Source organism: Salmo salar, chromosome ssa08 (assembly GCF_905237065.1).
Source record: "Salmo salar chromosome ssa08, Ssal_v3.1, whole genome shotgun sequence".
Classification (NCBI taxonomy): Eukaryota; Metazoa; Chordata; class Actinopteri; order Salmoniformes; family Salmonidae; genus Salmo; species Salmo salar.
In genome coordinates this window covers 16997156-17023723 of record NC_059449.1, presented here as the reverse complement: position 1 = coordinate 17023723, position 26568 = coordinate 16997156, and the positions used below count along the sequence as shown (strand labels likewise).

Sequence of the window (26568 nt, the reverse complement as noted above, 5' to 3'; positions counted from 1 at the left end):
ATGAATAAAACTGCAACGACTTTTCAAAATTTGAATGAACACTTACGTTTAGTGAAAATCCCAAAAATTCTGACCATAGATTTTATTTGTATTTTATTTTGCAGAATCTTCTCTTTCACGGGATGCTGTGAGCAGCTGAGATAACGTGACCGGTACGTCATTTTTCAGCAACGAAGCTCAGCTGTCAAAATGATTTGTAAACATTGCAACCTTGCTTACCAATAAACCGGTGTTAGTAGCTTTTGGTTAAATGTATCTATTGCTTAGTGTTTATATTGACAAACCAAAGGATATAACAGGTATCTTACTTTATCTGCATGTCTTTATTTTCTATGCCTGATCAAATCTCATAAACAATGTTTCTACAAAAATAACCAAACATTCGTAGTACGATTCTTGCTGTTTTTATTTTGTATTCGCTCGAAATGTAATTTACTAATTGCTTCTGAATGTCAAATAATGTATACATTTACTGGTTACGCAGGCATTAGCAAGTTAGCCCCAAAACTCCTCATGGTATAAACTGTGCAACTGCGGCGCATATATCAAATGTCTAATCATATGGATAGAGATTGCATGCCAGCAGGCCCGAGCTAGCCAGATGGTATGCAGACCAGTGACAATGCGCATGGGGCTACGTGGGTCTTTTCTCGAACAGCTGTGGGTATTCGAAACGTATCAATCACAGGCAGGCGGTCACAGTTTCATGTAAGTTGAATACATGTTTATTTCTGATCCTTAGTATATATTTCAAATCAGCCAGTTATTTCTGAATTCTTGGTATTTTAGCGTTAGAACGATGCAACCCCTATTGCTAAACTGAGCTAGCTAACGTCAATACTGTTATTTCACCACAGATACAACTATATAACTAACGTTAGCCGGCATGTGCTCACACGTTTCTTGTAAAAAAAAAAAGCATATGTATAATTTCTAGGAACTTTATTTACCAGACATAAAGTGAAATGTGTCCCTTGCTATGAAATACATGTCAGAATATTTTTTGGGGTCAAAATCACACCAAATTCTTGTGAAGTTAGACAGCGGGCCGCGCACTTCATGCGAGACTTCTTACACAGCAGGAATATGTTGCGGTTTGGGCAAACGTTGGACTCAAATGTACATTTGAGAGCGAGGGACACATTTGACTTTACGTCTGGTAAGTAGAGTTCCTAGAGATTATACATGTGTTTTTGTTGACAGGAAAGCCGGCTATAGTTGGATATTCCCCTGTAGTTTTCCTTACGTCCACCAACATCAGTTAGGGACCGTCTACATAGTGACAAATCAAATTTTTTAAAATTGCAATAGCTCTTTGACCATTACTCCTAAAACTTTAAAACTGGTTCTAGCTGACACCTATTGCACACACTTTGTTTGTCGATTTACATCTCGCACTATTTAAAATGTATTTATTTTAATTTTTGAAATTCAACAGCGCGTTGGTCATGTGACCCACACACCTCAAACAAGGTTCATAATGTACACTCAGTGGGCCTACACATTGCACACCCTTTGTGACAAAAGAGCTATTGAAATTCAAATGTAAAAAAAAGTTGGTACTTTGTTTATGCTCCATCATTTATTCAACTAGGAATACGGAATGCTGCTCACATTTCCTCACGTTTATTAGCTTTGGAAACCAAATTAATGTCCAAATTGTGAAAATACGACCAGTGCAATGTTATGCGGAATTTTTCCAATAACATGACACTTGTTTGGAGTCTGTGGCTCCAGTGGTTTTAAAGCGATTGAGGTTTGAAAGTGTGAATATCCAATCTGAAACTGCCTTTACTTCAGTGGATTATTTTCCATCGCCACCCACCAATAATATGCAATATGCACAGCTCAGGAAATCCAACCAAGGATGCATTTGTAAATTCACAGAATAACTGATGAATTTACGAACACGCAACACCCATTGAGCCGGCATAACAGTTACAGTAACCAACGCTCTAAATAACATGAAAACAGCCTAACCATCTCTGCTAGGGCGAGTAAAAGGGTCAGAGTGATTGTTCTCTAATTTGTGTCTGGAAGAAGCTAGCCAACGTTAGCCAGATAGCTTGGGGGCTTGACTGCAGTTGTGAGGTCAGAACGCTCAGATCAACCCTACTCCTCGGCCAGAGCGTCCAGTGTGCGACCTGAACGCTCCGAGAGCGAAACGCTCTGAATTTACGAACGCACAGAGCACACTCTGTCACTCCAGAGTGAATTTAATGAACACACCCCAATACAGACTCCCGATGTTGTGTCCCAGAGCTAGCTAGCCTTGTCAGTAACTGTCTTTTCAAACATAAATGAACTGAACTACCTTGTTACAAAAAAATGCTCACAAAGTGTCAAAGTACAGTGGAGGCTGTGGAGGCATGTAACAAGAATGTCCCTAGTCCCAGCCAGAACTGTCTTGGCCAGAACCACAACATTAAAACAATTGGAGAATGTCATGCAAAGCACTGGTTTCTGTCAAAACAACGCCATTATTGTCCCAAATCATTCTAATCTATCAAGTGACTGATCTGTTCAGATAGCAGTCAGACACATTTTACTGTAAGTGCACCCATCATTATATATGTGAATATCAGTCCCAGAAATAGACCATGCAGTGCATCAGTTATTGCCATTAAAGTCTAAGCTCATACCATGTATCATTCTGCTGTTTGATTTCGAATTTTAGGACCCCTTTAGGTATGGGGAAAAATATTTTAAAATGATCTGATAAAATATTGAATTTGGACTTTACTACAATAGCCCATAGAAACGCATTGAATAACACATTCATGAATGTAAAAAAAAGACAGTCAAAAAAATAAATCGTAAGGAGTAAGGTTCGTGACAAACACCTCTGTAGGTCGGCCACCTTCCACCGCAGATACGGAAGGCCGACATAAGCGGATGCGGTGGATTGAGACGCCACCCTGATATCTCTAGCTTAAACTGATGGACTTTGATGGGGCTTTACATTTTTTTTTTAATGTTACTTAGATTGACACATCAGGTGCGTCAACAGACTTGAAATGCCCAAAACACTTTGGACAAACAATAAACCTATTGGTTGCATTATTGCTAAAAATCCAGCTCCCGTTCAGTAAGTGACGGGTTATAAAGTGGGTACCACCTCCGTGTTCACAGTAAACGCGCGCCGGAAGTTGCACAGAATTTTCGCAACGTTCAAGTTTGCACTCAGCAGGCTTGAAATTTGCTCAGTGCCGAAAAAACTATGAGATGGAACATTGCTCTCAACGCAGTTCTAGTTCCAACGGGCTAACTTGTGAATTGAATGACATCCAGAGCCAGTTATTATGATCAACTCCTCTTTTAAGCTATCTGCTCTGCAGTGTTGTCCAATGTCCACGGTAGGGATACTGACCCCTGGGGGACTCCTTGTTTCTGCCTGGAGGCCCGGCCTGGGGTACTGTCAGAGGTGTCTCGGCCAAGCCCCACCGCCCCCAGCCCCGGGGCTCATTTTCAGGAGTTCTGCAAATGAAAACAGCCCTATAGTGGCGCTCCTAAATTTTTCCACCACAGAGCCCAGTTAAATCGATTCCGAGCCTTCGAGCAAACAAACTTCTTTGATCCCCTATATTATCAACTCCAGCTCTTTTTGTGTTTCTAATTTCCTCATCCCTGACTTTTTTTTTGGTTTTGTTTTCATCTCTCTCCAGCTGTTGTTTTCCAGCGCCACCCTGTACTAGGCCGATGTGTTGGACGTTTTCTTCTCCTCCCTTTTCGCCCGAGCCCTTGTAAAAATCCCCCTCTTTTCCTTTCCTTTGTCAATGGGAGAGGATTGCCAAAGCCTGTACATGTCCAAGGCACATTACACATTACAAGAAAAGCCCTAACTGTTGTCCAGCTGCATTTTGGTTGAGTGGCACGAGGCTGTCGTTTGATCCCTTTTGAACTTTATAAGTATCCCTAAAACCAAACACACACATCGCCGATGATGTCTATAATGTCATTTGCCCATTTGTGCCTGTAAAGGAAAAAAACTGAGCAAACAACAAAAAGAGATTAAAAGAAAACAACAGTTTATTTCATTAATTGTCATATGGTTTAGCTTTTTTGCCGTGTCATTGAATAATTCGGTTTGACCGAGTTGACCTGGAGCTTGTTGAGACCATTTTTTGGTTTCCAGACTCTGCACTGAGAAGAAACAGCTCCCTCTACATTGCCAGAGAGGGAATGATAGAGGGAGGGGGGAAAGAAGGGATAAGCTCATTTATTGACCTATTTTTATGACTATCAACATTTTATCCTCTTATCTTTCAGCTTTTCACCCCCTACATACATGTACATTGTACTTCAATCAATCACCTAACCAAACCTACATATTACCTCAATAAATCACCCCAACTACCACGTATCCCAGTGCACTGACTCTGTACCGTGTGTGTGTGTGTGTGTGTGTGTGTGCACAATCTCCTCGTTATTGTGTTACTACTTTTTTTTTTTATATATATATTTTCCTACTTTTGAACTGCATTGTTGGGAAAGGGCTCGTTAGTAAGCATTTCACAATAAAGTCTTCACTTGTTGTGTTCGGCGCATGTGACAAATAAAATGAGATTTGATTATCTCTGCATTGCTTGTGGAAGGAAGCCAGCCTCTTGAATAGGCCAGGCAGATGTCCCACATGCGCTATTATTATGAGCTAACATGCCTGTGTGCTGTAGCAGCAACCTGGGATTCTCTTGTGGTTGTCTTGTCTTTGGGATGCTTCCAACTTCCCAGGTTCCCTGATGATATGAGCCTGTATATTACATCCCTCATTTTTTAAATGTCTGTGCTGTACTCTAGCACAGAAATATAATTCTTAGAACATACTTTTCCATTTTAACTGATCGGTGGATTGTCACAATTCTATTTCTCTTTCTCTATTTCTCATTGTGTCTTGTGTTGGGGTTGCTTTCCCAAATTCCAGAATGTCTCTGTTTCAAGTGTGTCTTGTACTGTAAATACCTGTGGTTCTTTCTCACTGGTAGGTTCTGTTTTCTGGTTCCAGGTTCCTAGTAACACGCTCCCTACCCCTGGTCAAGATGTCGGGTCACACTCCCTCCGTGATGAGGCTGGAACAGCGGGCAGCTGAGGCTGACCACATCATAGACTACCTCAAACAGCAGGTCCAGCTGCTCAAGGAGAAAGCCAGTAAGAGACACACACACACACACACACACACACAAGCAGACATAGAGATGCATGCGCACAGTCAATCTCAAGCAGAGTATGGGGTCAAATGTATTCCTCAAGTCGTTGAAATCCTTTTTTGAGTTTGACCTCAACTCTACGTGAGTGCACATTCTCAGGGCGAAGTAGCCTAGCCGGAGAAACGGTTTAAAGCCAAAGTTGGGGAGGGAAAGAGGCTGTAGGCTAAAACGAAGTGATACATGTTTGACCCTATAAAAGTCTGACAGGAGCATTCTGTCTGAACATAGAGGTGCAGGCCACCGTCAGAGAAGAGAAGAAACTGAAGGTGGAGAACACCAAGCTGAAGAGGGACATCGAGCAACTGAAGCAAACACTGCTGGAGAAGGAGAAGAGCAGAGGAGGTACGTAGTTGGTTGGTGACAGTGTTCCATCCTCTGTCACATCCTGTTTAACTTCTGCTAAGACCTCCTCTGAGATTAAATACTGATGCTGTTCAGACTGCGATTGAGAAGAACTTAATTTTTCCTGAGGGGGAACTTGATTCTTCAAAGAACAGACGCCATTCCTTTGGTACGGCCTTGATGTTATCAACCACATAGCTATAGCTAGCTGTAGGGTAAAGTTCTCACACTTGAGTGGTTGACGGTGTCTGAGGCAACTCATTAGCGACACATTGTTTGTTTAGCTGTATTAGTAACCGTCCTAGATCTTAATAAAATGCCTTCTCGTCTCAGTGTAATATTACAACCAGATCTTTTTTTTAACTATCAAAGTTCAAACAAATAATTGAACTCAAGTGCCCAAGTATGTCCGTCATTAGAGCCATGATGGGGGGTACTAGGCAACCCCCCCCCCCAACTGCCAAACTCAAACGGCATGCCGTCTGCGTGACTGGCGGCGTGCTACAACCCTGTTGTGATATCGCACCTCTGTCAGGCATTAACATACAAGGGCAAACAGTCTCTGTGATCATTAACACGTCAGTAATGGCTTCCAGAGAGGAGAACTAGGTGGTAAGAAACCAGAGGATTCGTACAAATAGGCAATGTAGCCCTCATCAAAAGGCTATCTCTACATGTTATTTTTGGAGCGCTCAGGAATGTGTGCGAAAAGGAGTGCAGAATTATGTTTTTCAAGTTTTTCCACGTATCCAATTCCGCTGTTTATTTTTGGTGTTTGTTTCAATGGGGCTTTGTGATGCTGTAAAATAAGCTAAATCACAGTGTTGTTATGGAGATGACTAACTGAAGTAAAGTAAAGACCTTCATGGGTCCTGTCTGGGCATTTTGAGCAACAGAGAACGACATGGCAACAGCAGGAGGAACGACAGCATTTTTAAAAGGTAAACCTTTAAAGTTCCGAACCTCAGCTCTCAACACAGAATTAAAACGTGGATAAAGTATGACTTTACGTCCAAACTTCAACCTGAAATGATGGGTTCCCCACCCAAAAACAATCCGGATATTGATTGAGGAGATTTAAAACTATATTTCCTTGTTTTCCATGTTGCCATGGACACTGTCATTTTCCATTCCAAACACGCTTTAGGATGCTGGTCTTTCCTCCCATTGGGTCTATAAATAAGGTTTTATCATTAAGCAAAATGATGTTGCTGAAACTAATTAGGCAAAGTACAGCTCGATGAAAAACCTTCATATCCAACGATCCCTCGCCGTCATTCTCAATTCAAATTCTGTCAGGTTCGGTGGCTTCGTTATACCCCTTTCATACTATCGTACCCACCCAAACCGTACTGCCCTGGTTCGGATATTTTATTTTCGCATTGTTCTTTCCTGAACGATTCCAGCAACTATGGTGGCTGCATAGCCAGGCCAGCTCAGTATGGCTTGGCTCAGTAGTGTGAAAAAGGATATTAATAATGCCTCTGGGTTCAAACGCAAAATAGCCAACCTCAAGATGTATTGTCTATTGGAACTTGCTACAGTATCATGCTACAGTATCATGCTACAGTATCATACAGCCTATCTGAATGGTAATGCAGAGGAGCGTTCAACTCCAGTTCTGCTGGTTTTTATCCATCCCTTATAATCAGCCTCTGATGTCCACGTTACAAACCACTTCCCTGGATTCTAACCAGTAGCATCACATTAAAACCAGCAGTACTGCTGTAACTGGAGTTGAATATCCTCACTCATGGCTCAGTGGGTTAGTCAGAGCATAGTGCATGCAACACCAGGGTTCTGGGTTCAATTCCTGCATGGGCCAGATGTACTTAATTCATGTATCACTGTCAACTGTAAGGCAACATTCCAATATCCATACTGGCATACCACTTAGCATGTGTCCAATATTGTATGCTAGTGTGACTATTAGAACAGAGTTTAAGGGGATTCAGCGGGATTGAAATTTAAAGGCAGTGTTCCTATTTTAGCGGAGACTGCATTCATGGTAAATGCTGCTTATGTCAGCTCAATCGGAAATGAACTTTTAAGTTTGTATTGCGAAATCTGTAATGCTTCAGCCTTAGACTGAATAGAGCCCTAAGTCTCTTTTGGATAAAAGTGTTCAATTAATCTTCTCTCTGTTTTTTCCTTCTGCAGTGAGGGAGGTGGCCATGCCAACAGCAGGAGACTCGAGTATCCAGTGTGCCTCCAAGTCCACACCACCTCAGCCCTTATCCCCAGCAAGGTCCTCCACCTCTCTTGTTGTCACTGCCAGCCCCCCTCCCAAAAACAGCGAGGGCAAGAAGAATAAACCAGAGAAAAAGGGTAAAGCAAAGCAAGAATTGACTTGTTGTTGAAATTGCAGGGCCCTTCCACATCTGTGATTTCACACACTCATAATTGTCAAACCCCTCAACGTTCCACCACACTAAAGTGAAATATGTCATATTTGGGTTTTCGATTTGTCAGCAAAAATTGAAGTAGTCCTAAGCGCCTCTTCAATGACAATTTGAGTTGAAGTGCTCCGTGATTTAGCTTTGGGATGGTTTTTTTTGTCTGCACTTCTCTGACATTTCTTTCCATTTGGAACACAAGCCCTTGTCTTAGATCCAGCATTTCCATCAATGCTTGGCTGGATGCAGCGATCTGTCTGTACTTCAATGGCCATTTGTGATTTCCCAGGCAGGTATTCTCCATCTGAATTTCTAATATCTGGCGATAATGGACGAAAGGCGCACGGGGAATCTGCAAATAAAGGGGATCCGTTTCAAACTTTGGCCTAACGTTTCAATTTCCAATGTTACAGACGGGCCTTTTCCCAAAACAAATGAACTTTCTCCGAAACCTTTCTGTGGTTTATCCTGAAGTAGATTTTTAACCTTGATGATTTTAATAAAATAAAAAAAATGTATTGACTTGTTTCGGTGATGAGAGAATAGTCTTAGCAGAAGTGTCAACGCTGTAATGAGAGACAGGCAGAATTCCGGTTTGGATGTTTATATTGTGTCGACGCCATTCATCTTGAGGCTTTGCACAACCCCCCCAGGGCTAAACCAGAGATGCTATAATGCAGTGTAATATAACATGCTGTTCATTTCCTCGGTGTCAAATTAGATCTAAAAATATGTTTCCAGCTAAATTATTGAAATGCAGCGGTGTTGGGTTTTATTCTTTTGAACTTTTTTTGGTTTATTATTAAAATTCTATATACAATAAATCAGTCGAAGCCTCGTTCCACTCAGATGTCAAACCCATCTGGGCTAATTAACTGTCACGGCAACAAATTAGGAATGATTTCCCCCAGATTATTTACAAGGTTATAATTCAGAGAAGAAGAAGAGAATGCTTTGCGATGTAGACTGAACCGGTTTGTATCTGGCTTTTCTGACTGCCAGATGTCAATGGAAAACAGAGCAGTAAATACCTGATGCTGTTTGCTTTTTATCTCCGCTGTTGCAGATTGCTTTGTTTTAGTACGTGTGGATATCCTCGTTTCCACACAAAGGCTTTGATGTGACTGTGTTCGCACCTCATCTAAACAATCATCGCCTGGCAATCCAATAAATGATCCGGCCCATGGTGGGGTGCTCTGCTGCTCAGGGGCCAGGGCGGATGACGTCACACATCAATACGCTGTTTTCGTAACAGTGCAGAAGTTGACAGGGGCGTTAAGTCGGTAGCACAGAGGTTAGAGAAGCGGACCAGTAGGTTGCTGGTTCGAGCAATAGGGGAGTTGAGCTCCCAACTGGAAGGTTCTCACCATCTAGAAAATAAATCAAGGAGACGAGACTAGGAGACGAGACCACTTCATACTATCCACCCCATATCATTGGAAGGGTCTGGCACGCTACAACCCCCTAGTATCCGTGCAAAGCTTGTCGGGGCCTACGTTTTAACAGTGGTATTGGTATTTGCTTTAAGTCTCCTCAGAATTCTGGTGGAAAAGTAAATGTACTATTATTTAACGCCTGCGGTGATCACAGTCAAGAATGGCACGCTGGGGCTTCAGAGTCGCCGTGCAGATTTGTTTTCACTTTGGGGTAAATTGGATCGGAACAGTCAAGATGGCTGAACCACTCAGCATAGTTTCCACACAGACTAGGTTCAAATGGATCCTAATGAGTCCCCAGGGAACACTACCATAGCAGTGGGCTTAACAAAAAGTATTGCATTAGATACCTGGAAAAATGATCTTCTCTGGTGGACCTTTAATGTAATAAAGGCAGGGAGTCAGTATGGCATCCCTTAACCCAGTCCAGTATACTATACCTGCTGTGGCAGAGCCTGTATTGTAGCTTATATAATATATACCATTTGAACAGACACCTTTATCCAAAGCGACTTAGTCATGCTTGCATACATTTTACGTATGGTTGGTCCTGGGAATCAGACCCACTATCCTGGCGTAGCAAGCCCCATGCTCTACCAACTGATCTACAGAGGACCGCAGTCACGCAGCTGCAGAGGACCGCAGTCACGCAGCTGCAGAGGACCGCAGTCACGCAGCTGCAGAGGACCGCAGTCACGCAGCTGCAGAGGACCGCAGCTGCAGAGGACCGCAGTCACGCAGCTACAGAGGACCACAGCTACAGAGGACCACAGCTTTGTCAAGCTACTTTACATGCCAGTCATACAAACTCACTCTTATCCAAAGTGACTTAACTTCAAGTTCATATTGTGTGTGTGTGTGTGTGTGTGTGGTGGTGGTTTAACCCTTTCCTCTCTGTGTGTCCTGTCACAGAGAAGGGCGAGAAGAAGCCTGCGGCCCCCCAGGAGGAGGCTAAGGTAGATGTGTCACGTCTGGACATGAGGGTGGGACGCATCGTCACGGCCGAGAAGCACCCGGACGCCGACTCACTCTATGTGGAGCAGGTGGACGTGGGAGAGGCAGCCCCCAGGACGGTGGTCAGCGGGCTGGTCAAGCACATACCCATAGATCAGGTACTGGAATGCACAGCCTAGTACCAACACAGTCTAACACCGGCTACTGCCCAACCAAATGTCAGATCCACTCTGAAAAATCAGATCCGCTCTTAATACGATCCAATGTGAAAAGATCTGATGTGATTGGTCAAAAGACAAATTTGTGGGGGAAAAAAACGTTCAGAATTGGGCTACCTGTCTAAACGCAGCCAAAGAGCATCATAATGTCAAGTATTCACGCAAGGTCTGTGTCAGTCAGACAACTCGTCGGGTTGCTGCCGGACCAACTCGTCGGGTTGCTGCCGGACCAACTCGTCGGGTTGCTGCCGGACCAACTCGTCGGGTTGCTGCCGGACCAACTCGTCGGGTTGCTGCCGGACCAACTCGTCGGGTTGCTGCCGGAACAACTCGTCGGGTTGCTGCCGGAACAACTCGTCGGGTTGCTGCCGGAACAACTCGTCGGGTTGCTGCCGGAACAACTCGTCGGGTTGCTGCCGGACCAACTCGTCGGGTTGCTGCCGGACAAATGCCCCTTTGGAATGTTTTGTGTGTCTGGAACCCAGTCTGCCCACCGACCAATACAGAGTAAGACTGTTACTGTACTTAACAGGTACTGGGAGCTTAACGGTCATTCAGGAAGACTTGGGAGGCTGACCTACTAGACTACAAAGCTGTCTACATGCTTTTGTTAGTCAAATAACATTGGTTTTAAAGATTGCTGTTTTAACACTACTGTGTGGTTTTTTTTGCCTTATTTTCACTATAATAAATTCAGCTGTTTTTATTGGACACACGGGTGCTATAACTCTGGCTAGCCAGGGCCCTGTTCTGGTTTTAATAGCCCATGTAAAGTGACTACTCCAATGTAGTCTGTGTCAGGGTTCACGTGACGCTTTCTAAAGTCTACGACTTAGGTTTCTGCACACACAGACTTGGTTTTCAGTTAGTTATTGCCCCGGAATTTACGATTTGTCTGCGAGACGCAAAAGTAATTTGTTTGCAGTCTTATTCACCTAGCAGAAGTCCTCAGTTTCTCTTTACAATCAAACCTCTTTTCTCGGTTTGCCTCTTTTGATTCATCTCCAAAACATAGGGAGTCTTTGTACATCCTGCTTTACATAGACAATGTATAATCCTTATAAATGAAAGCACATGCACGTTGGACTCTTTGTACCCAAACACTGTCGGAGTCATATATCTATGGTTCTATGAGAAGAGTAATTGGAAATGACATTTTTTATTAAATTTTTATATATATTTATTGAAAGACTTGTAGTTGCGTAGCTATCTGCTATATTACTAAGCAAGGGCCGACATTTGTTTGACAATCATTTTTATTGCATTTTAATGTACGTTCTGTAGTTGAAGTGTGTTGAATTGTGAAGTGTTTCTTCACCACTGAAATAACCTTTTTCACTGAGACATTTGTCATAAGCCGTAGTCAATTACACAGAGACTCCAAGACAGTCCAAGCACATGTCCCTGTAATGACTGGATTTCATTTTGGTCATTTAAAGAGAGAATGCCTTCTTTCTTCCACACCGGGGCTTGACGAGCAGCCTTCTTCCTTCCACACCGGGGCTTGACGAGCGACCTTCTTCCTTCCACACCGGGGCTTGACGAGCAGCCTTCTTCCTTCCACACCGGGGCTTGACGAACAGCCTTCTTCCTTCCACACCGGGGCTTGACGAGCAGCCTTCTTCCTTCCACACCGGGGCTTGACGAGCAGCCTTCTTCCTTCCACACCGGGGCTTGACGAGCAGCCTTCTTCCTTCCACACCGGGGCTTGACGAGCAGCCTTCTTCCTTCCACACCGGGGCTTGACGAGCAGCCTTCTTCCTTCCACACCGGGGCTTGACGAGCAGCCTTCTTCCTTCCACACCGGGGCTTGACGAGCAGCCTTCTTCCTTCCACACCGGGGCTTGACGAGCAGCCTTCTTCCTTCCACACCGGGGCTTGACGAGCAGCCTTCTTCCTTCCACACCGGGGCTTGACGAGCAGCCTTCTTCCTTCCACACCGGGGCTAGACGAGCAGCCTTCTTCCTTCCACACCGGGGCTAGACGAGCAGCCTTCTTCCTTCCACACCGGGGCTAGACGAGCACCGGGGCTTCCACACCGGGGCTAGACGAGCAGCCTTCTTCCTTCCACACCGGGGCTAGACGAGCAGCCTTCTTCCTTCCACACCGGGGCTAGACGAGCACCGGGGCTTCCACACCGGGGCTTGACGAGCAGCCTTCTTCCTTCCACACCGGGGCTTGACGAGCAGCCTTCTTCCTTCCACACCGAGGCTAGACGAGCAGCCTTCTTCCTTCCACACCGGGGCTAGACGAGCAGCCTTCTTCCTTCCACACCGGGGCTAGACGAGCGGCCTTCTTCCTTCCACACCGGGGCTAGACGAGGAGCATTTGGACAAGTAGAACCCACAGTTAACAAAATCCTTACTTTTATTTTCTCGTCAAGTCATTCATTGTGCGAGAGTTGACGTGACGACAGACCATGCATACAAGACATTAAGCCTTCCCTGTTTCAAGGAACATACTGGAGTCTGAAGAACGACATGAGGAGTAAAAAGCTAAACACTTTCACTGGCAGCAATGTAGAGGGCCCACTGGCAGCAATGTAGAGGGCCCACTGGCAGCAATGTAGAGGGCCCACTGGCAGCAATGTAGAGGGCCCACTGGCAGCAATGTAGAGGGCCCACTGGCAGCAATGTAGAGGGCCCACTGGCAGCAATGTAGAGGGCCCACTGGCAGCAATGTAGAGGGCCCACTGGCAGCAATGTAGAGGGCCCACTGGCAGCAATGTAGAGGGCCCACTGGCAGCATGTTGATTTTAGTGCCCTGGCATGTTTGTCCCTTGTACGTTGGCCGGAATAAGGAAACTCTGGAAACCCAAATCCTAGCGTGTTTGGATTGTGTTCAGTTTTAACCTTTGACAAGTGATTTCAGGCCTCATTGCCATTACATGAAATTGAATGTCAACCCCTCAATTGAGGAAATCACATAATCACAGGGTGAGAGTAGAGCTGTGACATACACGCACAAAACTTGACTTCTGTAGTCCGCACATCCGACCGATTTACAAAACTAACGTCACACACCTAACACACACACACACACACTCTTTCCCCGCTAAGCAAATGGCGCTTGAGGAAGAAAAGCTGCCGCAAGAAGGCTGTCAAAACAATGTGTCACACTGAAGGGAATGTATGCAGATGTATGTCAACATTTACTTTTTAAGGGGATGTTTCCAAAATGAAGACCTCATTATTTTCCTAGCTGTGACACGCACTATGACTTTGTACACTGTATTCTCTCCATCCTCTTCTCTTTTGATGGAAATGGCTTCTGGCCTTCTCAGAGTTTGGGTAAACCTCCGAGGTCACTCCACAGACATGAAAGAATAATGTTGTTTTCTCTCGCTCTTCTTGGTTTCTGAAATAAGGCACACCATACACACAAACCATATGCCGCCGGAGGCAGTCATTTTACATGACAAGATTGGACATGGGGGAATTGTGTGAATAGGATTCTGAAAACCACAGTACTGCAAAGAGATCGAGAATGGAGACCACACCAATTGGTGTTTTCTCTTCTCAATCAATCAAGTCATAAAGTAGGCCATTCATTCTGAAGACAGCACTGTAAGATGCCCTGTGTGGTTTGTACAGAATCAAAGCAGCGCTCCCTAATCTCTCTCTACTTGTAAAATATCTATTCTTTATTGCAATACTTTTTCCTCTTGTCCGTCAGAAGAATGTTAAATATATGTATTTAATATCTCAGTATAGTTGTAAACCTTTTCCCTTTGTCTTATTCCCCCCCCCCAGATGCAGAATCGCATGGCGGTGCTGCTGTGCAACCTGAAGCCAGCTAAGATGAGAGGCGTGGTGTCCCAGGCCATGGTGATGTGTGCCAGCTCCCCAGACAAGGTGGAGATTCTAGACCCTCCCAGCGGTGCCGTGCCTGGGGACAGAGTCATCTTCCAGGGCTTCCCAGGTACTGTAACACCCCTGACCATCTTGGCCCGTATCCACAAAGTCTCAGAGTAGGAGTGCTGATCTAGGATCAGTTTGCCTTTTAGATCATAATGAAGAAGATTCTATGGACAGGTCCTAGATCAGCACTCCTTTTCTGAGAGGCTTTGTGAATATGGGCCCTGACCTCTAGGGTCTACTTCATCAGCCTGGTTAAACTAGACTGAATGCTGCACTCAATGGGGAGCACAGTGTTCAGTCTGGTTTAGCCAGGCTACTTTATCATACCCTCGACAGCTCAACCTGCTTTTGACTCTAGACCTGCTTTTGACTAAGCTAATAAGCTGTAACCAGGAAGTGACTGCCCCCACAGCCTTGTAGTTTTTCAACTTTTGGAGTTTTCTTTTATGATCTTCAATGTGCAAAAACGAAACGTGATGGTCTTCAAGCACAAAAACTTCCTAAAGGGCATCTGGTAGAAGTACATTCATCCTCAACCATATTTTATATCTATCTTAAATGACTGCGTTTTCATGAATTTGATGATAGAATCACAACGGCCATTCAAAAAAGCATGGGAAACGGAAGTAAAGCGGAGGTACCCGTCACTTTCACAGGGTATCCTAACCTCGATAACACTTCACATATATCTTTATACAGGGGGGTTGTCAAAGGTTTATAAACTGAACAAAAATATAAACGCAACATGTAAAGTGATGGTCCTATGTTTCATGAGCTGAAATAAAAGATCCCAGAATGTTCCATATGTACAAAAAGCTTATTTCTCTCCAATTTTTTGCTCAAATTTGTTTACATCCCTGTTAGTGAGCATTTCTCCTTTGCCAAGATAATCCATCCACCTGACAGGTGTGGCATATCAAGAAGCTGATTAAACAGCATGATCATTACACAGGTGCACCTTAGGCTGGGGGCAATAAAAGGCAACTCTAAAATGTAAGTTTTGTCACACCACACAATGCCGCAGATGTCTCAAGTTTTGAGGGAGCGAGCAATTGGCATTCTGAGTGCATGAATGTCCACCAGAGCTGTTGCCAGAGCGTTTAATCATTTCTCTACCATAAGCTGCCTTCAATGTCATTTTAGAGAATTTGGCAGTTTTTCCAACCAGTCTCAACCGCAGACGACGTGTAATCACGCCAGCCCAGGACCTCAAAATCTGGCTTCTTCACCTGCAGGATCGTCTGAGGCCAGCCACCCTGACCGCTGATGAACTGAGGGGGTTTTTCTGTCTGTAATAAAGCTGTTTTTATGGGGGAAATTTCATTCTGATTGTCTGGGCCTGGCTCCCAAGTTGGTGGGGCTATGCCCTCCCAGACCCTCCCATGGCTGTGAAATCCATAAATTAGGGCCTAATGAATATATGTTATTTGATTGATGTCCTTATATGAACTCTAACTCAGTAAAATAGTTGAAATTGTTGCATGGTGAGTTTTTATATTTTTGTTCAGTATAAGTAGTTTGTAGACCAATTATTGGTTAGTTCATCTAGTTGGTTCAAATCCAGGCCATGTCACGTGGGGTAACTGATTTAAATGTGGTAAAGTAGTTGAAGGCTTGATGTTTGCCATTCCACTGGTTAAAATAAAATGAGCATACAATGAGTGTGGTATGATGGTGGAACACCACATTAGCTTTAGCTGCATCTGGTGGAATGGGACACAGCCAGTGTGCTCGAGTCATGAATTATTTATTACCAACAAGCCACTTCAGATGACCCAACACTAAAGAACATCAATAGATTCCAACCAAGGGGAAAATGGCTGAATGCATTGCCCTGAGCAAAATAACATGGTTGGCCTTATTGCCTTTACATTTGTACATGAAATGACATGTGAAAAACCAACTGTCCTCTTGCCATCTTGCCAAGGGTAACAAAGGCTTTTTTTTTTTTTTCATATCTTTGAAGAGAGGAATCACAAAGCCTTCTCAAGACCCCGCAGAGTTTTTCCTATTGCAGTGTTTACTCCTCTGTTCTCTTTAGTGATTGGAGCTAAATGGACTGTGACTGTTAACGGAATAGACAAACGAATCAACTCCCTCTGACTAAAGTGTAAGTCAGGTCCTCTTTTCCCACAATCCCACAATTAAATGTAAAGTATTTTGTCTTTTTCGTCATGTCGGACCCCAGTAAGACTAGCTGCCGCCATTGGTGTCGGCTAATAGGGATCCTAATAAATCTGAATCCACAACCAAGCGTAGGGAGTTTAGGAGGTGGGAGAGTATTTCAAAGGCCCTAAATGCCTTGTTCAAGGACCTAGGACTGGTTTGATTCAGATGTAGAGAATTTAAAGAGCTCTTTATACCAAATCCCCCAACAAAACACAGCTTATGGAACTCCTCTTTAACAGAGTGACTATACACTATCCCAGTGCCTTTTAACCATACTCCATGTTCAATGTCATGCCTGGGAAATGAACAGAAACCCGAACTAGAGGAAAGCCTGCCTGAACGTCATAAAATGTCCAACCTCATGCCTCGCCGGACGTTGAAGGGGGAAACCCACCACCATCGATGTGACTGATTTTAGATTTGCTCTTGAGCTAATAAGAAAATATGGTTGTGGGGCTGGCAAAACAAAACATTTTGGGGGGGTGGAGGAGGGGTGAGGAGAGGGGTTGTGCGGTTGTTGGTAGGGAACAATAACTGAACTGGGAGTTTCCCTAAGATAGTTGCTGTGGCGATAGAGAGGTAGAATGGGGACGAGGGAGTGTCCATCACACAGACACCCTTTCATCTTCTCTTTCCTCCTCTCTTCTCCTTCCCTCTTCCGTCCCCTTTCTATTCTCCTCTCCCCTGTCCTTTCTATTCTGCTCCTCTCTCCTCTCTTCTCCTTCCCTCTCCTCTCTTCTCCTTCCCTCCTCTCATAGCGGCCCTTCCTCAAGCTGTTTGTTTAACGAGGGATCCCCCTCGGCCAAAAATACTTGTTTTACGACTACGCACGTCAATTAGAGCCACATTCAGGTTGGTCGCACAGAGAAGGACCACAGGATGGCAGAGAGGAGAGGGGATGGAGGGAGGAGATGGGCAGGGGTGCTAAGGCGGTCTCATCGGTTTCTAGCTGTTCTGTACACACGTCTGGGTCGTTTAAAAAAACATCGCCACGGCGGTGATGGCAAACGCTTTTCCAAACAGGATGTTGTTTACAGTGAGGGATAAAGGATGATGGACTTGGTTTTAGGTTCATTCCCTCTCTCTTATTTTGATATCAGCTTTGGTCCCCCAGAATAAACCTTCCACGTCATAGAATATCCAACCTCATGCCTCACCTGACGTTGAAGGGGGAAACCCACCATCAATGTGACTGATTTTAGATTTGTTTTTGTCCCGGAGCTAATACAAAAATATGGTTGTGGGGCTGGGGGGGGAGTTGAGTCGTGCAGTTGTTGGTAGGGAACAGTACCTGAACTGGGAGTTGGGGAGTGAGTTGTGGGGAGAGAGAGAGGTGGAACATGACGAGGGATTTTCCATCACACAGACGCCCCGTCAGGACTGGAGCCCGCTGACATCAGCCTGGGTTCTCCTTTCATCTCCTCTCACCGGCCCCTCCTCAAGCTGTTAGTTTAACGAGCGATCCCACTAGGGCGGTCATTCAATTCCCAGCGGTGTTTTTTACGACTCTACGCACACAGAGAACGACCACGGAATGGAAGAGAGGAGAGAAGGAAGGAGGAGGCAGGGGTGCTAAGGCGGTCTCGTCGGTTTCTAGCTGTTCTGTACACACCTCTGGGTCGTTAAAAAACATAGCCGGGGCGGTGGTGGCCAACGCTTTTCCAAACAGGATGTTGTTGACATTGCGGGATGATGGCCTATTATTCCCTCTTCTTGACATTCCTTCTCTCTTATTTTGATGTCAGCTTTGGTCCCCCAGGATTCCAGATTTTTCTCCAGATTTTAGGGAGTTGTACTGTTTGCAAAATTTGAGATTTTCCTATGAACTTTGGGAAACTTTCCAGAATTGTGCACCCCTATTTTATAGTGACATTTCTGTGCTAGCTAGTAGCACCAAGTCAGTAAGTCAGTCCAGCATTGGGCTTGGTGTGGATAGATAACAGTAATTGCTCACACATTCACCAGCCCTAATGAGCGTCCGGGTTCCTGTTCAAACTGTAGAGGGTGTCAAAGCTGGGAAAATTAGACAAAAAAATTCCTTCGCATATCTTCCCAGGATGTTTGTGATGATGAGTAGGAAAAGATCACACCCCAACAGAAGCACGTTATGAATCCAATGTGGAGTGCCAGTTATGAATCCATACAGATGCCAAGTAATATCCAAACACTGCCAATAACACAATGCTGAGGTAATGAAGAACTCCCTGACTCCATTAGTTGCCGACAAACATGGAAGTTGTATACGTTTTGAATTAGCGCTAAAAGAGTAAAAGCTTCTGTAAAACTTCTGGTTCAGCTTTTTTTACGTTTCAAAATCGACACTACGCCAAGGAAGTACTCCAGCAGCACAAACCAATGGTCTATCACAAGGCTACAGAAAAGCTAGCAAGACAGATAAGTGCTGCCATTGGAGTTGTCATCTACTGTGGTTGCCCCTAGAGGCGTCATGTCATCGAAACGAAGGAGGCACGTTCCCCCTCCAATTTTATTCAAAAAGATACAAGCGATGCACAATGAGATATTCAATATGGCCCCCTCAAAAAAATCTAGTGCATAACACCACTGCATTGCTCCATACAAGGTGTGCGTGTCATCATAACTAGCGGAGCTGTCATCTAGTTTCTCTCTCCTATGTTTCCAGGTGAGCCAGACAAGGAGCTGAACCCCAAGAAGAAGGTGTGGGAGGCGGTGCAGCCGGACCTGAAGACAGACGGCCAGTGTGTGGCCAACTACAAGGGAGCCCCCTTCGAGATCGCCGGCAAGGGAGTATGCAAAGCTCAGACCATGAGCAACAGCGGCATCAAATAAAGGAAGACGGATGCAGAGGACGGAGCCGTAGAACTAGAATGGTGGGGAAAAGTGGGATTGGGAAAAGTGTGAATGACCGCTCCAGTCATTTTATTTCTATATGTGGAACTAGCAACGGTCCTCATTCAGCCTGTGGAACTGCTACTCATCCATGGTGCTGAGGGTGATGTCGACGGAGGAAAATGAAATGTTTTGAAGATGTTCAATAAAAAGGTTATCAGTTGGTCTTAAACTCCTTGCAGTTGATTTCTTGTTTGGTTCTTCTTTGTAAAGCCTGACGTCCGTCGTACAAGACTATACAAGTGTGTTTACATCCTAGAAATCCTTTATAATGCTCTCTAGCATTCTGAACTCATCCTGCAAGTCACTTTTGTGATTTATTAGTTTGATTAGTGCTTTGATTTCTCTGGTTCGTTATGAGCCGAAGGAGAGAAATGGGGATGTCATTCTACAAAGCCAACGAACAGACGGATCAATTTCACAGATGCTACGCAGCAGGCCTTTTGGATAGTGGGCAATTCCATGGTAACAGAATGATGCTGAGATGCTAAGTTTGGTAACAGAATGACTGTTTGTGCCGTCACAAAGTGGAATTGCCCATGTACTCAGTCCTTCTACCACCATTCCTGTTCTCACAGTCATTAGCCCGCTCTTCAAGGTTCAGTCATTAGCCCGCTCTTCAAGGTTCAGTCATTAGCCCGCTCTTCAAGGTTCAGTCATTAGCCCGCTCTTCAAGGTTCAGTCATTAGCCCGCTCTTCAAGGTTCAGTCATTAGCCCGCTCTTCAAGGTTCAGTCATTAGCCCGCTCTTCAAGGTTCAGTCATTAGCCCGCTCTTCAAGGCTGTTGCTCAGCCCAGTTTTTTTCAGGATCAAAGTATCTTGTGTTGTTTAATTCTGTTCCTCCCATCAGATTTGTTCCCTCTGAGCTTTTGGATCAAACTAATCTCTTTCAGTGGTACCCCTTCATATGCTACAGCTAAGGTCATGTCCCATGATATGACATACACTTGTATTGCCTTGGTTTATTTGAAGGAATCTAATGGTTAACAGAATCACATGTTACCCATTATAAACACAGCACTGAATCATTTTTATATAGATGACATGTTCTGAAAAGAAGGCTCCTGGTACCAGTGTCATTTGCCTGGTATTACCATCCAGCCATATCCAGAACATTTACATTGTTTCCCTCAGGAAAGACCGTCTCCTACCATTACAACACACACGCATTCCACGACAGCAAATAAAATCATTTGATTTCTAACTGACCAACACCTGAATCAAGGATCTCTTTAGTATAATCTCAGGCAATCAGAACAACAAGGACTGGATCAAAAGTTCTAGCTCTCTGACACACCAGAGTGCACTGGGTTCCTCAGCCAGGGGCCATACCAGTCTGTCTGGGTCCTGGTTCTAGAATGGTCTGGGTCCTGGTTCTAGCAGGACTGATTCATATGTCCTCATTGCCGGTCTGTTCTCTTGCATCGATAGTAATCAAGTCCATGTACACACAGCCTGAACATCTGTAGACTGAAGAAGCCGAGTGTAGCATAGCCTAGTGTTTAATGTCCCATTCACTCTGCCCTCCTTTGTAGATTTCATTATTATATGATGCTCTGTTTAGTGTGTGGACGTCATTCGCATATCTGATGTGATGCATATTGTGAAATAATATATTTTGGCTAGTAACCGGACTGAACCAGACTACATAGACTTGCCCGAATGAACATGACCCTCATTCTCCTGTAGGAATGGGCAATTAGACTTAGATGAGTGTCCCAAGACCACTGGGGTAATGTTGAGACATGGGACACATCTCATCAGTTGGTCATGAGTGAATGAGAAAGAGAATAGTTTTTTTGGAAAGAATTTGATATGCGTAATTAAAATGGTGGAAATCTGACAGTATCTCAGAAGTCAAAACCATCCTACAATTTTGTTTCCAATACCCTCAAAAACATTTTCTCACGTCTCACCCACAACATTTCACTCAAAGCAACAGATCTGAAAGGACTTGATAGGTGGTGGGAAAAACCTGTTCATATATCAGTAGTTATGAAGAGAAGAAGGGGAGAGCCTTCGAGAGTATTGGAGAGATTTCGAGAGTATTGGAGAGTATTGGAGAGATTTCGAGAGTATTGGAGAGCAGTGTTGCTGTTGTAGGATTATTTCCTGAGTAATTATTTCATTTTTATGGCAGTTATACACATTGCTGATATGTTGGGAATTTGTGTTACACTAAATAACTGTGTTTACCTGGTAACTAATTATCTGTTTTCCTATTGGCAAATGCTTTAATTGTGTAGGGTTAAGCTTTATTGACACAGGAAGTGAGACAGTTCTAGTTCCGGTGGCTGATGGTGTTCAATGTGGTTTGACCATTAAAGCTGCTGAATAGTTATCCGTCTCCACCCTGTCCTGGCTCCTACAGAACGTCATCCTGCACCTGTACTTGAACCCTCAACTTACTCGGTGATGGAGACAGTAAACCATTCCTATCTACGGCTATGATGACAGCTATGAGGACGGCTATGATGACGGTTATGATGATGGCTATGAGGACGGCTTTGATGACGGTTATGATGGTTATGATGACAGCTTTGATGACAGCTTTGATGGCGGCTTTGATGACGGTTATGATGGTTATGATGACATCTTTGATGACGGTTATGATGATGGCTTTGATGACGGTTATGATGATGGCTATGAGGACGGCTTTGATGACGGTTATGATGGCTATGATGACAGCTTTGATGACGGCTTTGATGACGGTTATGATGGTTATGATGGCGGCTATGATGACATCTTTGATGACGGTTATGATGATGCTTTGATGACGGTTATGATGATGGCTATGAGGACGGCTTTGATGACGGTTATGATGGCTATGATGACAGCTTTGATGACGGCTTTGATGACGGTTATGATGGTTATGATGGCGGCTATGATGACATCTTTGATGACGGTTATGATGATGGCTTTGATAACGGTTATGATGATGGCTATGAGGACGGCTTTGATGGCGGCTATGATGGGGAAGGGAAAGGGGATACCTAGTCAGTTGCACAACTGAATGCATTCAACCGAAATGTGTCATACGCATTTAACCCAACCCCTCTGAATCAGAGAGGTGCGGGGGGCTGCCTTAATCAATATCACGTCATCCGTGCCCGAGGAGCAGTTGTTGTTGTTGGGGGTTTACTGCCATGCTCAAGGGCAGAACGTCAAATTGTTCCACTTTGCCGGCACAGGGATTCTAACTAGCAACCCTTCGGTTACTGGCCTAACACTCAAAGCCCCTAGGCTACCTGACAGCTATAACTGGAAAACTTCAGTTAGCTTTTTAAACATGTCAGCACCTAGCATGTCCATGATAGCACAAGTTACTCAACCAGTGGCTAAAAGCTGAAACTTCCTAAAAGCTGTAAAGTGCGTGAGGACTGTCTCTCCTTTTTCAACACCATCGGACTGTTCGTTAGGCCGAGTTGAGGTGTGACAATCATCGTGTCATTTAAAAAGTGTTGATTCATCCAGTTCAGTTGATTACCTTTTCAATATTGTGTGATAATGATGACATGTGATGTGAAGAAAATCTAATGTAAGTTCATGTGTTCCTGATTACTTCAAGACCTGTTGGATAATGTGTCAATGTGATGAATGGCTTGTTTTGGTTTCTGAAATGATTTATAATCTCTTGATTCCATGTTATCCTTTTGCTTGTGTTATGTAGTGAGAAAATCACTCTATGCCCGTTTGCTTTCCCTGTCAGTATGTATAACACTGACCTCATCCAGACTTATATTGCGTCCCAAATAGCACCCTATTCCCTACATAGTGCACTACTTTTGACCAGAGCCCGTGGTCAAAAGTGGTGCACTATATATGTAATAGGGTGCCATTTGGGATGCTGCCCTAATGTATAATCTCTGTGGTACATTCTTGTTGCACCGCACAACCACACTACAGTGTCACATGCCCCAGATTGTAGTAACCCCTAAACGCCACTATGTTTTAACTATGACACCGAAGAATGTGGACCAGGGTTCAAATTGTGTTTGAGAGATCTCAAAGAGTGTTCAATTGAGTCTGCCTGGAGTGCCAGATGGTCTGCGTTTGCACTTTTAGGACTAGTCTATTGGTTCCATTGCGCCAGACAAGCTCAATTGAGCACGGTATAAGTATTTGAAAGATTTGAAAGACTATTTGAACCCAGGTTTGCAATGGAATATTGTAACAGATCATGGGACTGGAGTATACATGATTAATTGAACTGCCTTCGCACAATGTTAACAATCAACAATACAGAAAGAGGGATCAAATGCCAACTGAAACTGTCAGGGGAGAGTATACTCCTTTTTCATCTAGCAGTAAAAAGCGATAACCTCTTTTCTTTGGCAAATGTAAGAAAGACTTGGTCCATGAACAGTTCTAGAATCTGCGAGCGGCACAATTTACACCATTCTGAGGGCTCCTCCATGTCTACTTTGTGTTAGAAATGCTACAGATTTCTCATTGGATGTGTTAACTGAGTATCTTCTATCCTAACCTGGCAGGGCAGAGTAGGGATGTTTTGGCTGTCACTCTGCACCTTGGACGAGTCGACTACCAATCATCATTTCTATCTTCATTATTTTCAATGGTTTCTTTTTGATGAAAGCGCTAGCATTAAAACTTATTCTGTATCGAAGGAAGAATGTGTTGAATTTCTCACATTTTCCACTGTGATCTAGTGGAATCTTGATTAAGCTTTTTGTAGACAAATAATACCAGAACTTAGATCAGTATTGTGGTATTTCCCCCGTTGCCCTCTTTTAAAAGTGGTACAAAGGCGAGGAAAACCATGAAAATAATTTGTTTGGAAATTCTCATCTGAACGTAACACTGAGCTAATTCATTAACAACAATGGCGGTCTGGAACACTACTGATTCAAAGGGGCCTGATGTATAAACAAAGATCATCAAAGCATACTTGTGCACTTACAGTCTCACTGCTATGAGCGACAAATAACAGGGAACACGCACAGCACATGGATCAACAGAGAGAGGAGAGGGACTGCCTAGATGGCCCAGATCCATTTCTATCCCTAGCCCCTACCATGACCTAGACCCGTTTCTATCCCTAGCCCCTGCCATGGTCCAGACCCATTTCTATCCCTAGCCCCTGCCATGGTCCAGACCCATTTCTATCCCTAGCCCCTGCCATGGTCCAGACCCATTTCTATCCCTAGCCCCTGCCATGGTCCAGACCCATTTATATCCCTAGCCCCTACGAAGGATCCATATGTACACTAAACCACATACTGCCCCACTAAACTGTAATTAAAGTGTTATGTGACAAAACACAAACTGTCACAAAAGGGACAATAAATGTGACAAACAAGTGTGCAATGAGACAGGGTACTAAGCATCACTGATTGACTGCACATTAAATGGTTAACACATTCAAATGTGTTCAGTATGTCTTCAGTATCTTATCAAACCAACTAGTACAAACACTATGAAAACCTTTATTGGGAGGATTACAAATTATTCAAGACAACTTACCTCTTGTCAATATTAAAAGTAGAGAGAGCGAGAAGGAGAGAGGGAAAACGCATACGTAGAAAGTAGTGCATACTGGGAAAACACTCTCCATGGACATATTTTGGCTTGAGCTGAAAGTCAGGCAGCTCTTTGCATGCTCCTCTGTGTGGTTTGATGGCTAGCCAATCAACACAGATTACCACAGCTCCTCTCAGCTATAAGGAAATCTATTAGCCATATAATGGGTCAGCAGGGACTTTTAAAAATGCTGGTTACGAACAGCAAACATTGCTTTTTTTGTCTCTGTGGCCATGTTGATTGTGCTTTTAAGAGCCCTTGCGTGACAACATTTGGATTTATAGGCTAAATGTGCTCACCTTGGTTAAGGTTCTATGCGGGACAGATTTCGACCTTTTGAGAAAGATTTATATTGATGTTTCAAAACATTAATAAGCAAATTATTGTACTGATTATTTAGCAAATAACGAGAACCTACATACAGTGCCTTCAGAAAGTATTCACACCCCTTGACTTTTTCCACATTTTGTTGTATTACAGCCTAAACTTAAATTGAGATATAATCACTTGCCTAAGCACATTGAGATTTAATCACCGGCCTAAACACAGTACCCCGTAATGTCAAAGTGGAATTATGTTTTTAGATGACAAAATAATAATAATTTTAAAGAAAATGCTGAAATATCACTTAATAAGTTGCATGGACTCACTGTGTCCAAGAATAGTTTTTAACATGATATTTTTACGACTACTTCGTCTCTGTACCCCACACATACACATACAATTATCTGTAAGGTCCCTCAATCGAGTAGTGAATTTCAAGCACAGATTCAACCACAAAGACCAGGGAGGTGTTCCAATGCCTCGCAAAGAAGGGCACCCATTGGTAGATTTAAAAAAAAAAGCAGACACGCGCACAATTGGTCCAGCGTCGTCCGGGTTAGGGAGGCTTTGGCCGGCAGGGATATCCTTGTTTCATCGCGCACTAGCGACTCCTGTGGTGGGCTGGGCGCAGTGCACGCTGACCAGGTCGCTAGGTGTACGGTGTTTCCTCCAACACAGCAAATTCTAATGAGCATCTCTGCATGTCTTCTGTAGAACACAGAACAGGGTTCTGAAAGTTCTTGTTCTCTCAGTGCTGCTGTGTGATGTGGATTTGGCAAAAACACACAGAGAGCCAGGCAGCCACAATGTAGTAGCCTAAAACCATTCCCCTGTGAAATTCATAATGACAAACTGAACTACTTTGAACAAGTCTAGAAAACAAGAGAAACTCTGACAATTTCCTTCTGGGCCATACAGTTTACTACAGAATAATCCACCTCATTGGTTTCTGATTCAGGGGATGGTAGAAAACATGGTCACCGCATAATCCATCAGTAGAACAATACTACTAACACTGTCACTATGTCCCCATTGGGTCAGGAAAACAACAGCAGTGAGAGCACCGTGTTGTTCTCGCCACTCTAGACAATGCCCAACGTCATCATTTGTGAGTGTCCCTCCCATCCATTGGAGTCACAGAACTACTCAACACAGCCCTTGACTGGACTAATCAAAAATGTCACTTACAGATAGTGATGACAGTTCTGCCAGTGCGACTGTAGTACCTGGCTGTCAGTCAGTCGGACAGACAGCTT

The 26568-nt window shown here is 44.0% G+C and overlaps 2 protein-coding genes across 5 annotated transcripts in view; one reads left to right on the top strand and one right to left on the bottom strand.

The window, feature by feature from the left end:
* The window catches only part of LOC106610360 (TBC domain-containing protein kinase-like protein), a 68118-nt gene extending 67804 nt beyond the window's left edge, over positions 1 to 314 (bottom strand). Inside the window, exon 1 of the mRNA XM_014209681.2 lies at positions 47 to 314. The gene's annotated coding sequence lies outside the window, so the exon portion shown is untranslated. The remainder of the gene's footprint in view (positions 1 to 46) is intronic.
* aimp1a (aminoacyl tRNA synthetase complex interacting multifunctional protein 1a) lies at positions 134 to 19619 on the top strand. 4 transcript variants are annotated; one of them, XM_045722874.1, is made up of 7 exons: positions 134 to 152; positions 5003 to 5145; positions 5433 to 5546; positions 7707 to 7874; positions 10291 to 10490; positions 14303 to 14471; positions 19221 to 19619. In XM_045722874.1, exons 2-7 carry the CDS (start codon positions 5037 to 5039, stop codon positions 19385 to 19387), a joined length of 927 nt encoding a protein of 308 aa, XP_045578830.1. In that variant the 5' UTR covers positions 134 to 152; positions 5003 to 5036; the 3' UTR covers positions 19388 to 19619. The 4 variants fall into 4 exon arrangements, with proteins under 4 accessions (XP_045578830.1, XP_014065107.1, XP_014065106.1 ...); XM_014209632.2 differs by lacking the exon at positions 134 to 152 and adding an exon at positions 175 to 299; XM_014209631.1 differs by lacking the exon at positions 134 to 152 and adding an exon at positions 578 to 708.
* The last annotated feature ends 6949 nt before the right edge of the window (positions 19620 to 26568 follow it).

What these genes read in the sequence shown, in the direction of transcription:
- aimp1a (XM_045722873.1), top strand. Translation starts at nt 607, where the DNA reads ATGCAGACCAGTGACAATGCGCATGGGGCTACGTGGGTCTTTTCTCGA. An exon ending in GCTGCTCAAGGAGAAAGCCA is followed by an intron (nt 5,146 to 5,432) that starts GTAAGAGACACA and finishes GTCTGAACATAG; the next exon opens with AGGTGCAGGCCACCGTCAGA. An exon ending in GAATAAACCAGAGAAAAAGG is followed by an intron (nt 7,875 to 10,290) that starts GTAAAGCAAAGC and finishes GTCCTGTCACAG; the next exon opens with AGAAGGGCGAGAAGAAGCCT.